At 56.4% G+C, this 16197-nt stretch overlaps 1 protein-coding gene across 9 annotated transcripts in view; it reads right to left on the reverse strand.

Moving 5' to 3' along the window:
• The window catches only part of COL7A1 (collagen type VII alpha 1 chain), a 133504-nt gene that overhangs the window by 34079 nt on the left and 83228 nt on the right, over positions 1–16197 (reverse strand). For all 9 annotated transcript variants that reach the window (XR_012159789.1, XR_012159788.1, XM_073351408.1 and 6 more), the window contains 24 exons: positions 15293–15364; positions 14312–14356; positions 13375–13437; positions 13023–13067; positions 11994–12029; positions 11185–11220; positions 10605–10649; positions 9608–9640; positions 9256–9318; positions 9077–9112; positions 8662–8742; positions 8014–8082; positions 7462–7497; positions 6942–6983; positions 6810–6854; positions 6628–6672; positions 6184–6219; positions 5336–5395; positions 4086–4211; positions 3221–3292; positions 2209–2244; positions 1113–1172; positions 525–569; positions 395–430 (listed from right to left, as the gene is read on the reverse strand). Coding sequence is in view for 7 of the 9 variants with exons in the window: in XM_073351408.1 (XP_073207509.1) it covers positions 395–430; positions 525–569; positions 1113–1172; positions 2209–2244; positions 3221–3292; positions 4086–4211; positions 5336–5395; positions 6184–6219; positions 6628–6672; positions 6810–6854; positions 6942–6983; positions 7462–7497; positions 8014–8082; positions 8662–8742; positions 9077–9112; positions 9256–9318; positions 9608–9640; positions 10605–10649; positions 11185–11220; positions 11994–12029; positions 13023–13067; positions 13375–13437; positions 14312–14356; positions 15293–15364 (1263 nt within the window). In the remaining 2 variants the exon portion in view is untranslated. The remainder of the gene's footprint in view (positions 1–394; positions 431–524; positions 570–1112; positions 1173–2208; positions 2245–3220; positions 3293–4085; positions 4212–5335; positions 5396–6183; positions 6220–6627; positions 6673–6809; positions 6855–6941; positions 6984–7461; positions 7498–8013; positions 8083–8661; positions 8743–9076; positions 9113–9255; positions 9319–9607; positions 9641–10604; positions 10650–11184; positions 11221–11993; positions 12030–13022; positions 13068–13374; positions 13438–14311; positions 14357–15292; positions 15365–16197) is intronic.

Below are 16197 nucleotides of genomic sequence, written 5' to 3' on the forward strand. Positions count from 1 at the left end.
GAAGGAGCCCCAAACCTGGGGCCTTGGGGACCCCAAACCTAGGGAAGTTCATGGGGTCCTGAGAGGCATGAGTGGAGGGCTCAGGATCAGAGAGAAACGGGTTCATACCTGACTTTATTAGAACTAGGAACTGGGAGAAATGAGAGCAAGAGGGAGAACAGGCCATGAGCTCCCCTGGAGAGGAGACAGCCCCTGGTCAGGCAGCAGCCCAAGCAGGCTGGGGGGTGAAATCCAGGGGCAGCTCTGGGCAATACCCTGCCTGACCCCATCCCATCAGCGTGGGATTGTACCCCATGGGCAGGTGCTTGTACTTCAATAGCAGCCTGACGGAGGGGGAGGTGGGAGAAGACTCCCCTCCCCCGGCCCCACCGCTCCCCACCAGTAGGTTGCTTACTTTGTCACCTCGCTCCCCTCGGTTTCCGGGAGGCCCCTAAAGGGAAAAGAGAAGGGGAATCACTGGCGAGCGGGAGCCAATCCCAGCCCCTGGTTAAAGAGCAAGGCAAAGGGAGGAGGAAGGTATTTACCGCAGGCCCACGATCTCCCTCCAGCCCTGGGCGCCCGTCTTCACCCTGCCGAGGAGGAAAAGAGCACAGTGAGACAGAGCACAGGGCCGGGAATGGGAGAGCTGGGCCCTGAGGGCACAGCGGGTCAATTCCATAGCCTGCTATCCTGATCCATGGTGAGGGGGGTGAGAGGCAAAGCCCCAGAGCAGTGACCTCGGCCTTGGGGAGGGTCCTGGGCACAGGATGCCTCCAGGGTACCCATTTGTGGGCTTTCCGCAGCCCCAGCCAGGGTGTGCGCCAAGGGGGCGCTCTCCTCAGGGAGATGGGCTCAAAAGTGTCTTCTCCATCTCTAACCTCCAAGACTGCTCCACATACCCCTGGCCCATGAAGAGCCGTGTCAGTATCCCAAAGACACAAGGCCTGGTAGAGTCCCCAGTGCTGCAGGGGAGCACAGGCCGTGCTCCCCACTGCTGTACCGCAGGCTGGAAAGTCTTTCTGGCCCCATGGGATCGATGCGCTTGTCCCCTCACACACAGCAGTGCTGGGGAGAGGGGTGGGTTAGCGTGGTCTGCACTCACAGCTGGGGGAGGCTATAAGGGAGATACGTACCCGTGGCCCTGGGTCTCCTCGCTCACCTCTAGGGCCCGGCTGTCCAGCCCCCACGTTCCCCTACAGGGCAGAGAGACAGAGCATTAGTGATGCTGTAGCTAACAAGAGCATTCTCTGAATGAGCCGAGGTAAGCAGCAATCCTGCACACCTTGCCCAAAAGGCCAAGTCAGGCACTACCCGGGCCCTGCTGGATCCAGCCACTGGCTGCCCCTTTCCACGCCCTCTGCCTGCTCACTTTGTCCCAGCTCTGGGAATCTTCAGCATTATGGTCCATGGGACACTGCCCTGCACTAGGGTTGCCAACCCTCCAGGATTGGCCGGGAGTCTCCAGGAATTAAAGATGAATCTTTAATTAAAGATTATGCCATGTGATGAAACCTCCAGGAATACATCCAAACAAAATTGGCCACTCTACCCTGCACATACATGAGATTGCATGTCTTGACAACCAGACATGTGGCGAAGCCGGAAAGCCATGGCCTCTCCTCGCTGCTCCCTTGGTGCTCAGAGGTTTCCATGTGCGGGTCAGGATCCTCATCCCTGCACCCCTAGGGATGCTGCTGTCTGTTGGCTGCTTGAAGGGGATCCGGCTCTGCTTGCCCATGCCCTCAAACTGGGAAGTCAGGTCATGCAACAGGACAGGAGCTCATTTGCTCCTTGGTACCTGTACTGTAACAGCATTGCCAGCCCCAGGATCAACCGATGGGGCCTGGCACCACAGTCACACCCTACAACAGGCTTCTTCAGAGAAAAGCGACTGCACCAGAGGCCAGAGGAAGAGAGAAGAACGGCCTTTGCAAATGGGTCAGAGATACACTTGGCCCCAAGGACTCCCCCTGTAGGTAGCTCTGAGATGTCCCTGTACCTCCGTCTATCAACATCACAAGCCCAGAAGCCGCACTGGGGGAGAAAAGTCTGGATTCCTCCAGAGACCCATCCCCCAAAGGGGGACAGGTGTTATTTGAAGGCAATAGGGAACATCCACCAAGCAAGAAAAAGAACACTCTAGCTGTGGCCCTTGGAGAATACATGCCCTTCTCCCGCACTCCAGGAGCCACAGGAGGCTGGCGCAGTAAGGGTTAAAGCAGAGCCTACCTTGTCACCCTTCAGTCCTGGGATGCCTTGTGCCCCCTGAAACAAGAGAGACAGATCAGTGGACCAGGCCCAGCCTGGGGGCCTCTGAAGCAATCCCCGCGGGCTTGCTATATCACAGGATACAGAGATCAGTGCTGCCCTGGTCTAGGTGCCAACCACAATTACACCAAGGAGAGGGGTCAGACCTTGGCCATGTCACTTGTACGACTCACCTCACTTCCCTTTCATTTGTCTGGCCCTGGGTAGCACTAGTGGAACAGGAGGTTAACACAAGAGAACAAGCAGATGGAGGGAGTTTTAGTTGAAGAAATGCAGATAGTCATCTGTCCAGCCATCCCTCCCCAACCCCAACCCACTCAAGGGAATAGTTCAATGATACTCATGTAAGCCTCTCACCCAGCTCTGAATCTGGATGCAAAGCTGCTCTGGCTCCAGTCCACAGGGAGACCCCTAAGGGCGTCTGCACTGGGATAAGCAAGAGATTTTTCTGTCACCCAAAGGTGAACCCCATGCTTGGAGGTGAGGGCTGGAAGATCTCACACAATCCTTGGGACTGTGTGTGCAAGTGATGAGCAAGAGTCACAGCTATATGCGTAAGCTGACATCGTGCCCACACTGTGGCAGTGGCCCAGGTGAATTAGACACCCAGCCTGCCTGCTTTTGGGCACTTGACCTTTTAAATCCCTCCCTTTGCAGCTGTGCAAAGTGGCATTGGCTTGGGTTTCAGTGGCCTCTCTCCTGGCCCAGGGCAGCTGCCTGTCACCTCCTACACTATTCATTTGCTCCCCGGAGAGCTTGGCAGTTTGACTTCTCTTGCCTGCTGCTCTGTCAGGGCAGCAGGCTCTTTCCAGCACCCTGCCCAGTTCTCCCTCCCCGAGGCTGTGCAGGGCACCTTCAGAAAGACACAGGCAGAGGCTTAGTTAGGGGGAGCAATAGCTGCACCTCCTGGAAACCATCTTCCTCCTCCTGGCTACACACCCAGCACTCTAGGCCCCAGGTGCCCAACACTCACCGCTGGCCCTGGGGGCCCTGGGGGCCCTGGTGATCCAGAGGTACCATCTCTTCCAGGGAAGCCAATCAAACCCTAGCAAGAAAAATACATCAGTCAAGAGAGGCCTTAGCCATGATGAGGCCCCACTTCACAGCTAGCGACGGCCCAGGAGTGGCCTTGGCTGTAAAGGGAGCACAGTTAAGGCCTCTCCATGGCAGAGGTCAAGCCCCAGGGCCCTGGGGCATCTCTCTTCACCGAGCCCCCCATGGCAGAGCTCACACTCAGGGCACCAGGCAACTGCAAGTGCTCTCGTGGGAGGGGAACTGTGCAGCTCAGGGTAAACTCCGAGGTCCTGCCAGGAAAGAGAGCCCAGTTCAGTGCAGGGAGGAGTGAGTGGAGAAAGGACATTTAATCCTTCAAGGGGGGTGCTGCAGACTCTCTGCACGTCGCAGGAGGGAGCTGATGGAAGCTGCTTTGCTGGAGCATACTTCACACTGGGTCGGAGAAAGCGCTGCAGGGAAAAGTCTGTTGGGGGTAGCCAGGATGGTCCTACATGGGCTTTTCCCTTGCTTCTTTCATCGACCCCTTGCACTCCGGCAGCAGGAGGCCTGCCTGCCGGCACCAAGGAGTCCAGGACAGGAAGCCTCAGGGCTCTGGAACATCTCATGGACTCATCCAGTGGCCTCCCTTTGTAATCTGGCTCCCCTGCATGAACCTCCAGGGCCAGGCCCAGGGAAGAAGCTGAGGCAGCTGGACAGTCATGCTGCTGCACTGGCCCTTGGTGCTGAGCAGTATGTGCTGTTGGGGCGAGTGGTCCAAGTGGCTGTGCTTTAGCAGGGGTGAGATGGGCCAGAGCTCAGGGCCGGATGGTAACTGCACCTCTTACCCTCTCTCCTGGAGGTCCTGGTGGGCCTGGCTGTCCATTTTCTGCCCTCAGACCTGGCTGGCCGGGGGTCCCTGCAATGCCTGGCAAGCCCGGGGATCCTGGTGGGCCAGGTAAGCCAGTGTCGCCCTGGAGGGGAGAGAGAAGTGCTGCTGAGCCTGCTGCTGGGGAAGGACTCCCCCGATGCCAGACTGATGAGAAAGGAGCAGTGGGATGGGGCCCACGCTCCTCAGGGGACTTCAATTTCAGTCTGGAGGGAAATGCAGTACTCTAGCAGGGCAGAGCACTCAGCCCTGGGGGGAAGGAATGAAATGGAGGTGGGCTCAGCCAAACACCCACATGCTGAGGGTGGGCAGAAGCAGGGAAAAGGATCTCAGGCCTATACAGGTAGGCAGCACAAAAGTGAGGGGGTCAGGCCTGTATATGGAGGATGGCTGGCGTTGGAGTGGAGACATACTGATCCCAGCACTTGCCCGCTCTGCGGTTACACTGGGGTAGCTGGCTTTCCCTGGGTGTGCATAGCGGAGGGAGAGGCAGGTAATTTTCATTGGTAACTGGGCGCTGAAGATCTCTGCTGGGGGATTGGTTTGGAACCAGGAGTAGAGTGTCCCAGCTCTTCAGGGTCTCCAGGAGGAGCTGTCCAGCACCCGTGGTGCTGATGCCAAATGAGCTCTGTAAGCACCCGTGTCTCTCAGCCCTGAAGCTGTGAGGGGCAAGGTAGGCGGGGGGAGTGGGGGGATCCAGCCCTTCCTGTCCTGCTTCTAGAGTGGGTCCTGCCACCTCCCCATCTAGAGCTGTCCTGTGACTCACTCAAAGGGCCTGGAGAATCTACCAAATAATCAATTTCCCATGAAGGGGGAGATTATGGGTGTCTTGCTCGTGTTCACAGTATTCACAGTATTTCCTGGCTTGGCTGCGAGTCTGTGGGCTGGACAGGTCACACACAGCAGGAGACAGCAACGCTGAGCAGGGAGCAGTGCCAAGGCCAGCATGTGGCGTTTCACTCCATGTTTTAAGTTGATAACAATAATAATATGCACCTTCCAAGCAGGTGTTTAACAACAGAGGGCAAGTGTCATTAACCCCATTATACAAAAAGGGAGACAGGCACAGAGCCAGGGAAGAGGCTTGGCCCAAGTCACTCAGCAAGCCAGAAGCAGAAGCAGGAAGAGAACCCAGGAGTTCTGATTCCCAGACTCCCCGTATGACTAAGGAGAGATTCTCTGTGCTAACAAAGTCTTAGGAGATGTTACCTTCAAACCTTGAGGCCCATCTTGTCCAGGGGGTCCCTGCAGGCCAATGCCAACTGAACCCTGAATGGTGCAGATGGAATAGAAATGGTAAGTCATGCCCCATGGAGGGGCAGAGGGGTGGATACATAGGGACATACAGGAGTTAGGAGTGGATGGGAATGGGACAGAATTATCCTCCAGTTAGCTATGCCCAAGCTGGTGACTAAGCACGGTTGAAATCTATGGCTGTTCACTGGGAGGCCTCAGTCAGTCCCTAGTGGGAAAGTGGCCACATCACAAGAACCTCACCAGCACACCCTGTCAGTCACAGAACAGGGTGCGTTCAGCTTGTGGTCCCTGGAGAATAAACTCCCCTCTCAGCCTTGGGGGGGTCCCGCCAGGACAGGAATGAGACACACACACTGTGACAGCCATTTCCACAGCCATGAACACTACAGTCACTGTTAAACAATGCAAGAAGAGCTCTGATTAGCCCATTTACATCAGCCTTTCACCCAGCCAAACACCAAGCAGAGCAGGCCAGCTCGTCCCAGTAATTCTGAACACACAGCTGGCGGCTGCTCCTGCTCCCAAGAGCTCTCTCCCTGTCTCGTGCTGACTCAGAGACCTGCCCTTCTCACTGCTGCCACAATCTTCCCTGCTCCTCAGCCACCAGCACATGACAATCAAACTGCAAGGGAGATACCTCAGGTATATGAACCCGAATGCCATACGGAAGGTAACGAGTGACAGATGGGTGTTTGAGCCACCAAGTACTGCTAAACGCATCCCGTTCTGGGACTGACAGGGCATACCAGTGAGTTCTAGGCTCAGTACACTGGAGCCCAAGTTCCGGGGCTGCTACTTACCTTTTCCCCTTTGACTCCAGGGGATCCTCTGGCTCCCTGTTAAAATACAAGCACAGGAAACAATGAAGAAAAACCATGCTCTGCTCACGTACACATTTGAGGGCATGCACACACACTGTATACCATTTTTCAGAACTAGATTACAATACACCAAGGTAGCCTTTCCCTGGAGCCAGATCTCAGACACGCTGGAGCTGCCCCATGCTCAGAGGTTTACTATGGTAAAGGCCAGGGCTTCCCATTCAGGTGGGGCAATGAAACAAATCAAAACCGCTCATATACTCCAGTGCTGGGCCCAGGACAAGAACCTGAACAGTACCAAGGGGGGGTTGAGCAGGTGGGCAGGGGAAGAGCCTCCCCCAGCCTCTAACACTGGGCCTGGACTCAGCATTCCTACAGTGGGGATCCCAGCCATTCCCAACACCCCATCTACGTGGTACTTACATCTTCCCCAGGGTCTCCAGGCTCCCCCTGTCTTCCAGGCTCCCCCTGGCAGGAAGAAAGAGAGTGAGACTCACCAATGGGGATTGAAATGGATCAGGTCACAAAGGCACCATGAGCCATCACAGGAAGGTGGCTAAGAGTGGAAGCCCCTCCCTGCACTGGGGTGTGAGGAAGTTCCTCACCTTCTCTCCCCTGGGGCCCGGTAAGCCTCGCTCGCCCTTGGCACCCTGCAGGTAGAGAGCAGAGTTAGTGTTTGGCTTTGGGCACAGAGTCTGAGATATAACAGTGGGAAGGAACATGAAAGGCCAACTTACCGGTTCACCCAGCAGGTTCCCTTCAATCCCTCCGGGGGCGCCCTATACAGCAACACACAAAGGCTCAGCACGTCAGGCATCCCTCCTGTGCTCCCTGCATCCCAACCCCTTTCCCATCCTGAGCTGACATCTGGCCTCCCTTCTTCCACTGATCCTGGTCACCCCAAACCATCACTCCTGGTGCAGCCTGGGATCCCTGTGCTCCTGCTCAGACGCTGGAGTGGCTGAAGAGACACCGGGAAACTGGCACTGGACAAGCCAGAGCAGATGCAGCTCATGGCGCATGGGCAGCATGGCACTGAGAAAGCCCTGCACCAAAGGGCTGGTCACTCACTCCAGGCTGTTCCAGCCCCACCCTCTCCCTTTGTAGCTTTTACTGGGCTCTAACAACATTATTAGTAATGCAATTTCTGGGTCAGAGTTGGAAAAAGAACCCAGAAGTCCTGGCTCCTAGTCCCCACACTCCCCCTCTGAAGCTTTCTGTGCAGATTTCTCCTGAGCTAACCCCCAAGCCTCTTACCTTCTCGCCTTTCATCCCAGGAGGACCGACAATCGCCTAGAGACAGGGAAGGGGAAATATGGACATTTAACAAAAGAGTGACATCAGGGACTGAGGGAAGTTTCTCACTTCAAGGGCCAGGGTAGGAAGTGAGTGAATCACACAAAGGAGGACAGCAAGACAGCACAATGATAAGCATCGTTGCTTGGTCTATGGCTTAGGCAGGGGGATACAGACTCCCTACCCCCGTGTGGAAGGGCTGTCCAGCCCTGCTGAACCCCGGCTGCTGTCACCATTTCCTCACCGGGTAAGCTATAAAGTGATTAAAGGTCCCGACACCATCCCCATATGGGACCTGCGTTCAGAATTCCGGCAGCAGGGGATGTTGGGGTTGGGGGGGGGGCCTCTCCACAGCCCTGGAGAGGGGCCAGCTCAGCCCACCCCACCCAGCAGAGCTGGGCTTTGAATGCGTTACTCCCACCTTCAGAAGGAAAATCCACTGAAAGGAGCTAGTAACCTACCACAGCTGGCTCAGAAAATGAGCCAAGGGAGATAGGAGAACGTCTCACACACCTGTCCTGGGAGCCCGGCGTCCCCTGGCTCTCCTTTAGGTCCGGCAGGGCCTGCGGGTCCTGGCACACCCTGTCATGCAATCAACACAGCTGTTAGGCTTGGCCTGAGATGGACATGATGGGTGCTGCTCTGCCCCAACTCCATGCTCCCTTGGCTGCTCTGCCATCACCAGCTCCCTCAGGAGGTGGGGCCACCACAGAGGTAACCTGGCAGATCATACACGGCTGCTGACTTAGCTCTCTTCCATACCACACTCCCAGGGGTTGAATTTAACGTACTCTTCCACACACCATGCTGCCATGGAAAATCTAAACCATGCTGAATTCAAAGCCAAGCTTTCAGTGCCGATCAGAGGTGCCACATCCCCTGGAATTTGTGGTTTGATGAGACCTCCTGTGTCATCCAAACTGGGCTAGAGTCACTGGGGCATCCAGCTGCACAGACAGATGTAGAACAACTCCTGATCCACATGGTCTCCAGTGCCAGACACACAATGGGAGGGAAGGGCAGAGAGGCTCAGTGCAGCAGGATTGTGGCATTTCTAACTCCTCTGTCACCCAAGTATCTGGGGAATGCTGCCATTCCCCTTCCTGCTGGAGCTCACTGTAGCAGACACACATGCCCTGCCAGCGCCTGTGTGGGACATACCATTTTCCCAGGCAGCCCTGGTTCTCCCTCCTTCCCTGGCACTCCATCTCTCCCCGGCACTCCAGGCTTTCCAGTCTCACCCTAGAAAACAGGAATGGAACAGCTGGAATTATCACAGGGAGAGAGAAGTAGACAGCACTGCTGACAATCCACTCCACAGCTAGCATCTCTATCGGACTCCTCCTGCCACTTCCAGGCCTCGGAGAAGGGCTACCTGGATCCTGCCCACTCAGCTAAGGGAGGCCCTGCTCTGCCAAATGGATGTGTACACAAAGGCAAAAGTTGCCAAGAGAAGAGATGCCAGTGGCAGGACATTGGAAGGGCCATACGCAAAGCCAGGCAGGTTGGGAAAGGCAATTCATACCCCCCATGGCAGCAAGGGAGTTATCGGGCACTGTGAACAAGCAATGCTCACCACTTGTCCTGGCAATCCTTGGGTGCCCTGCGGCCCCTGTTGGAAAACAAACACAATCAGGAATCAAAGGCAATGAAGGAGGAATTGCAAATCTCCCACCCTGGGCAGCAGCACAGAGACCATTCAAACTCTGCTCCCTGATGGCACCCAAATGGGAGAGAACCACACCAACTACCTACCACAAGGCCAGGGGGGCCTGAGGGGCCTGGGAGGCCGACGCTTCCCTGGGGCCCAGGCAAGCCCTGCAATGGAACAAAGAGGCATGTGTTAGAGACCAGGGGAAGCCTCTCCCTAGGATAGTGGGTCTCCCACTGACAGCATCAACCCCCAGGCAGTCACTCTGCAGGCTCCCAGGCCTTGGCCTGACACGGAATCAGGACACACCAGTTGTCCCCTGAGGAAAGGGCCCAGCACTCCCTTTAGGGCAGGTGTGTACACACTGGGTAAGGTCCCAGAAGTGCCTAAGATCAGGCCAGAGCCAGCCTGACTGGGGACGGGGCACAGAGGGCAGGGCATGGCAGAGCTACTCACTCGAATGCCGGAGCCAGGCTCACCCACATCTCCCTGCAATAAGAGAGTCTGTTACAAACCCGCACTGGACAGGTAAAACAATCCCAGATTCAGCTGCAGGTGTCCATGAGGCCTCAAGCCAGCGTGCACGGGCATGTGGGTAAGTGGGTAGACGCCCACCCACGGACGGGGGCAGGTACCCCCCAGGGTGCTCTCTGCAAAGACACACTCAGTGTCTCCCAGCCCTGGACTGCTGCTCTTTCCCTTCCATGGGCTTTGTCCTCGCCATTACTTTCCTACATTCAGCCCTGGGCTCACTGCGCTGACTCCAGGAACATGTCCCAAGGTGAATTTGGTCCATTACTGTGACTCACGCTCCCCTCACCTACTTGGCTGGAGAAGTGGAGCCTCCCCTGCTGTCACCCCTTCCCCATGTCCCTTGTGCTATGGAGTGCCCAAAGGCTCCAGCCAGTCTCTCCTGCAAGCCTCCCCCTCACTCTTTCCATAATGTGGGACAACGCCATGTAGGCCTTCCAAACATGTGGCAACCCTTTAAGGGGACAGCCTGCATCTCACACACACTGTGACCACAGTGGCCAGGGGACGGTGTAACGCATAGGTGTGCAGTACTTGACCTGGAATCAGATCCTTGCAATCCCGGGTCTAAGCGGGGTAGCAAAGCCCTCCAGCTAGCACAGCATTCTGCATGCTCTGCAGCTCCACCCCCTCTGGCTTGCTCAGGGATGTGCCTATCACCCAAGCCTCATGCGTGGCCCTCTCTCAGCCCACATGCAGCTCTGCATGGAACCTGGTGCTCCCGGCAGCTGGAGGCCTTCCCCAGTGGATGCACAAGCCACGCTTGCGGGTTTCGTATCGATTCATTGATCTGCAGTGCTTCCTCCAGCTAACTCAGCCTCCTGGAGTCCCGAAGCCGAGCAAAGGCAGCAGGACTCCAGCTTCCTCTGGCCAGAGGTTCCAGCCTCCAGCGGGTTGGAAGCTGCTGCTGTCTGGGATGTACCTTTATTCCAGGTGGGCCCTGAGCGCCTGGTGCTCCAACAAGCCCCTGTAAGGAAAGAGAAGATGGTTATCCCAGGTACAGCTAGAGCTCAGCAGTGCAACTGAGCCGGTTCTGGAGCGCAGCACGAACAGCACTGAGGTGTTTCCTGTTTGGTTCACTGCCTTGTAATCTGCCACACACACAAAAGCCCTGTTTAACATCCTGGGCTCAGGGCTCCGCATCTCCCTAGCCCTGTAATACCACAGAGGGCTGTACCTCCGGCTCTGCAGGACATCATCTCTTGCAGGCCCCGTGGGGAGGGTTGGCAGGGAGGTGAATACTGAAAGAAAATGCTTTGTGTGCCTCTGGCAGCTCCAATGGATGTCACTGGGATTCTATTTTCTGTTCCCCTTTCTCAGTATAAGCTCTGTGCTGGGCTGACATCTCATGCCAGCAGGTTTCAGCCTCCAGGAACCATCTGGACTCTACTATGCATGTTGGGGTTGAGGCACTGGCAGATTCCCCCACGCCACCCGAGATGTGGCTCTGATACACACACGGCCATAGACAACAGAAGGTACAGCAGGCTGGTGTTACTTACAGCTGTGCCTGGTGGCCCTGGATCTCCCTGGTTGCCCTGCAGGACAGGAGAGAGATTGTTAGTGCTGGATGGGGGCTCTGATCACCTCTTGCCATTGCAGAGGCTAGATAGGCCAACTGACTTCTGGGTTTAACTGAGTTTTGGTTGGATCAGTATTCTTTAAAAAGGGTTGAGCTCTGGACTGAGTTATCCTCATGTGAAGTGTCCCTGCCACCATACCATAGCCCCCTCTCACGGCCCTGCCAAAGGAGGGAAGTTGCACTCAGCGGGCGACAGGGTTGCACCCACACTCTCCACACGCTGTTGTGCATGTCACACCGTGTCTGGGACGATATGGGCAGCAGTGCAAACCCAGCCTGCTTTAGGTGATTTACAACCAGGGCCAGGCACAGACAGACAGGATTTTAATCCTCTCACTTTATCTGCTGTCGGCACTTCTTAACCAGCTGTGCGCTACATAGTCCGTCATTCTGGGCCTTGCTCTAGCACCATTATCCAATGATCGCTGAGCTCTTTACACCTGTGAGGAGCCTCAGAGTCACTAGCCCCATTTTACAGATGGGGCAACTGAGGGCCAGGAGAGAGTAAGTGACTTGCCCGAAGTTGTGAGTCAGAACCAGGACTAGAACCCATATTTCTGGAATCCCAGTCCCTGCTCTAACCTCCAGATTCCCGATCTCTGCCTCCCTGTGAAAAGATTACAATGCAGACTGCTCCTGAAAGCAGAAACGCCCCAGACTCTGCAGGAGAAGGATGTACTTGCTACATGCAGAAGGGGCCCAAGACAAGAGGGGAAGGCAATCACCTACCGGTCGGCCTAGAATTCCGGGAAAGCCTGGCATACCCTGCAAAGAGGCAATTCAAAGCCGGAGAATTAGCGAAACCACAGCAGCCCCTGAAGCAGCCCCAGTTCGGGCCTGGCCTTCTACACAATATGATGCCAAGACAGAGCTGCTGCACAGGATAGACAGAGAGCTGGGGAAGCCAACCTCAGCCAGGGCCCAGAACCAAGGCCTACCATGAAGGGTTACTTACAGCTGGGCCGGGAGGCCCTCTAAAGCCCTGCGGGCCCTGGATGGAAGGGAAGGACACAAAATGACAACACGTGAGCTGGCAGCAAAACGTCACAGTGGGGAATGCTGCTCATGGGGGTGCAAAGGGACTGGAACAGCGATGCTGGCACCTTGTGCAGGAGGGTTTGCTGCACAGCTAGTGTCTCCCGCTGGTTAATGCCGGCAGACGTGTCCCAAGAACAAACTGGGGGCTGTCCGGGGTCCCCCACCAGCTCGATCACAGTCAGCACCGGGTACCTGTTCCAAACCCTCCCGGCACCGAGAGCACCAAGATACAGCACGACAAACAGAACAAAGGCAGCTGGTTTGGGGGCCCTTAGACATGTGCTGAGCCCTAGTCTCTCCTCCCTGCCTGAATCACATCCTGTCTCCCTGTGCTGGCAAAGGGCACCTCACCCACCTGCACGTGGGCCAGTGATGGTCTCAGCCATGCCCGCTCAGTATCCTGAATCCCTGCCGGCCCAGGGAATTGTCCCACAAACGTTCCAGAGAGCCCAGCTGTGGCACTGGGGAACTGGCAGTGTACTGGGGTGCTGGCATGTCTCGCGAGAGCCGCCCTGTGTCTGCAGCTGGGAATGACAACCTCCGCCCGCTAAACCCCCCGACACAGGGACTCTGGCTCCTGAGAAAACCCCAAGTGACCAACTCACTCCTCTCTGAGCAGCCTCCCAGCCAGCCTGTCACACACTCCTCCGGCCTCCCCATTTCCATGCGCTCCCTCCCACACCCCGCACTCCCAGGCTGACGCTTCCTTCCTTTACTCACCGGTTTCCCTTCCGGCCCAGCAAGGCCTCTTTCTCCTGGGAGGCCCTAAAGCAAACAAGGCAAGGAACAGACAGTAAAAAACAGGCACCGAGGGGTTAAAACTCTTGGAAGCACTGAGCCCCCAGCTCTGCTGAAGCACCTCATTCTAGCCCTGGCTGATCCAGCCTTAACACCACCCCCAGCCCTGCCAATGCACATTAACCCCCCCTGTGCTAGACCAGCCTCGCCCCCCCAGCTCTGCCAACACACGCCAGCCTGTCAGTGCAGCCTCGCCCCCCCGAGCTCTGCCAATGAACCTCAGTCCCAGCCCTGCTGCTGCTCCAGTGGTTCTGGTCCCACTAGCGGTACTCACCGGGCTGCCATCCCTGCCTTTCTCGCCAGCTTCTCCTCTCTCCCCCTTCTGCCCAGGTTCACCCTGCAATTGGGACATGCAGCACGTCACAAAGACCGGCAGGAAATCACCATGACCCATCCCAACCCAAGATCCTCTCCGGTCCAGGGCAGGGGGAGGCTCACCCGCTGGAATATTGATCTGTTTGCTCCCTGAGGGGAGGCCAGAGTCCCCCCATCTCCCTAGTGCTGCCCAGCTCTTTGGGGAGGGGGACCTCACATGGGGACATAAGGTCTCAGCACAGCCCAGCCTTGGGCATTTATTGGAAATCGGCAGGGGAACTAGCTCCTATGGCTGCATAGGGAGTGGGGCTCATGCCATAGTAAAGCGCAGGGTAACAGAAGCGCTCATGCTCCTTTGTTTATATGTAGGGCCTACAGGATAATGTGGACTTTTCCTTCTTTTTGAAAGAATAAATCCAGCATGATTGTGTGTGGAAGCTGCTGGCTTGACAGCCCTGGGGCTGAAGTCCACTGTTTATATGCTGAACAGGCAGTGGCCAGGCCAGCTTCCCCCGCACACCATCACCTGCTGACATGCTTTACACTTGCCCTGGAGGGCCCCCCTCGGGAGATGCAAGTTCTCTCTCCATGGACCACTCAGACTTAGCCTGAGGAGCTGCCATTGCCAGGAAAGAACCATTCCAATGGGATGATGAGCCACCAGTAATGCCTTGGCAGGGCACTGGAGCCTGGATTCCAACACAGAAGGGCCAGCTCCAGAGACCTGGGCCTGCTGAGCAGTGGTGCAGCCAGACAAAAGGATAGCGAGAGAGAAGCTGAGGGATCAAAGACAGAGTCAAGTGCCCCAGGCAGAGGAGATCCCCCGATGTGAGCGAGACAGAGTCAGAGAGGAAGCTGGTGAAGTGCAGGTGCCAGAAGACTTACTATACTCAGACCTTATCTCCTTTGGGTCCTCTCTCGCCATCCACAGCGGGCTCTCCCTGCACAGGAGAGAAGTTAGTATCAGAAAGCCCTGGCTCAAACCACAGACAGTCAGTCACCCGGCTCTAACCGTTGGACACACGCCCTCACAGAGCAGGGAATAGAACCCTGGAGCCTTGGCTCCAGACCACTCTCTCCCTACATCTCTCCTGAGTGGCAGCTGCCACCTCCTTCCCCAATCCAGAAGTACACAGCATTGCTGCCTCTGCTCCAAGCCCCACCATTGTTCCCACTTCGTGTTTCATTCACATTTTGTCCCATTTCACATTTTGTCCCATTTGCTGCTTTGTTCCCTTGAAAGTACATTGATGGTTGTGGCACCAATGATGTCACCAGGGTGGGCTGAGCTCACCGTACCACAGTGTCCGTTTCCAAACTGGGCTGAAGGGAGACCCTGGTTTGGGAAATAAGGAGCTTATGGGGTGATCCCTATAACATTATAAACAGGGATCATTTCACCCACCACTGAAATGCAGCCACCTCTGGGCCAGGGGGGCTGCTGAATATCACACAGCACATTCACAAGAGTCTATGAAGGAGAATCTCTTAGCCAACTGGAAGTACAGGAGGAATCTAGGCACGCCCTGCTCCACACAGGAGTCTGGCCAGGACACAACGGTTAAACCCACGCTTGTGCGGTAAGTGCCATTAGCTCTCTGACGACCACAAAGGACCTCGAACATCCCACCGGAAACGCAGCAACGCAGCACCTCTTAGCACCATGCTGGGGCACTGGGCCAAATTCAGGGAGAGGGAAGAGTTACCAGCTCCATGTCCTGCAGCACCCTGGGAGATCTGGGGAGACAGGGGTACTGTGCGGTGCTGGGTGAAGTTGGTGATGGTGACAGACAGAGGGTCTCGTGGTTCCTTTGGGCCTTAAACTCTGACTGAGACATGGGTACAGACAGGGCTCCTCTCTCCTCCTTGGCACTAACCTTGGCTCCCTTGGGTCCTGTGGGTCCACGCTCTCCCGGAAGACCAGAGAGGCTCCCTTCCACCACATCTGCCTGGAGACACAAGAGCACAGTGAGAGGCAGCAGCCCAGGGCCAGCAACTCTGCTGCCAACAGCACTGGGAACCCTCCATGGGAACCTGGTTTCTTACAGGGCACCTGCCAACCCCTCTCCCCACATGCCCTGGGTAAGATTCCTGTTTGTCCCCTGGAGCCACAGGAACTGCCAAACCAGATCGGACTGATGGGTCCTTCTTGTCCACGGGCCAATGGCCAGACCCAGCTGCTTCAGAGGAAGGTACAAGAAACCCCATAATGGGCAGCTCTGGAAGAACCTACCCAGCCTCTTCCAGCCCTGGGCATGGAGTGGCTGGCTGATGCTGTGAAGCAGCAGGGCTCGTACCTCCTCTATGTTCTGTACTAGATTAATAGACCTGGGTGCCCCTTAGACCCACTGGGTCTGGAACGTCCCTTTCGGGGCCACATCCAGAGTTCAGAGCTGACTGTCACTGGTGGCCTCCTCTAGAACCCATGCAGAGATGTGCTGATCCTGTTAGATGGGTCTGAGGGAGACCAATCCTGCCAGGTCTCAGGGGTCTTCCCATGGCACCTGCTAGCTAAAAGGACAGGTCCTGGGGCAATTTGCCCCAGCTGCTGTCTCCTAGTTCAACTGGGGCTGCGCAATGGCGAGGCCCCTGCTAAACAGAGTGATGTTAGTCACCTGGTTGCTGCCTGCAGTGGCTTCCCGACACCTGTGTCTGAGCTGCCTGAAGAGCAGGACCCCATGATAACACGGGACAGTAGGGACTCAAAGGCCCAAGGCCTGGGGAGGGTGGGGGTTGCATAGGAGCTGCCCTGTGTCACAGTGGCTCTGTCTCAGTTCTGGCC

Source organism: Lepidochelys kempii, chromosome 7 (assembly GCF_965140265.1).
Source record: "Lepidochelys kempii isolate rLepKem1 chromosome 7, rLepKem1.hap2, whole genome shotgun sequence".
In the NCBI taxonomy this organism is placed as follows: Eukaryota; Metazoa; Chordata; order Testudines; family Cheloniidae; genus Lepidochelys; species Lepidochelys kempii.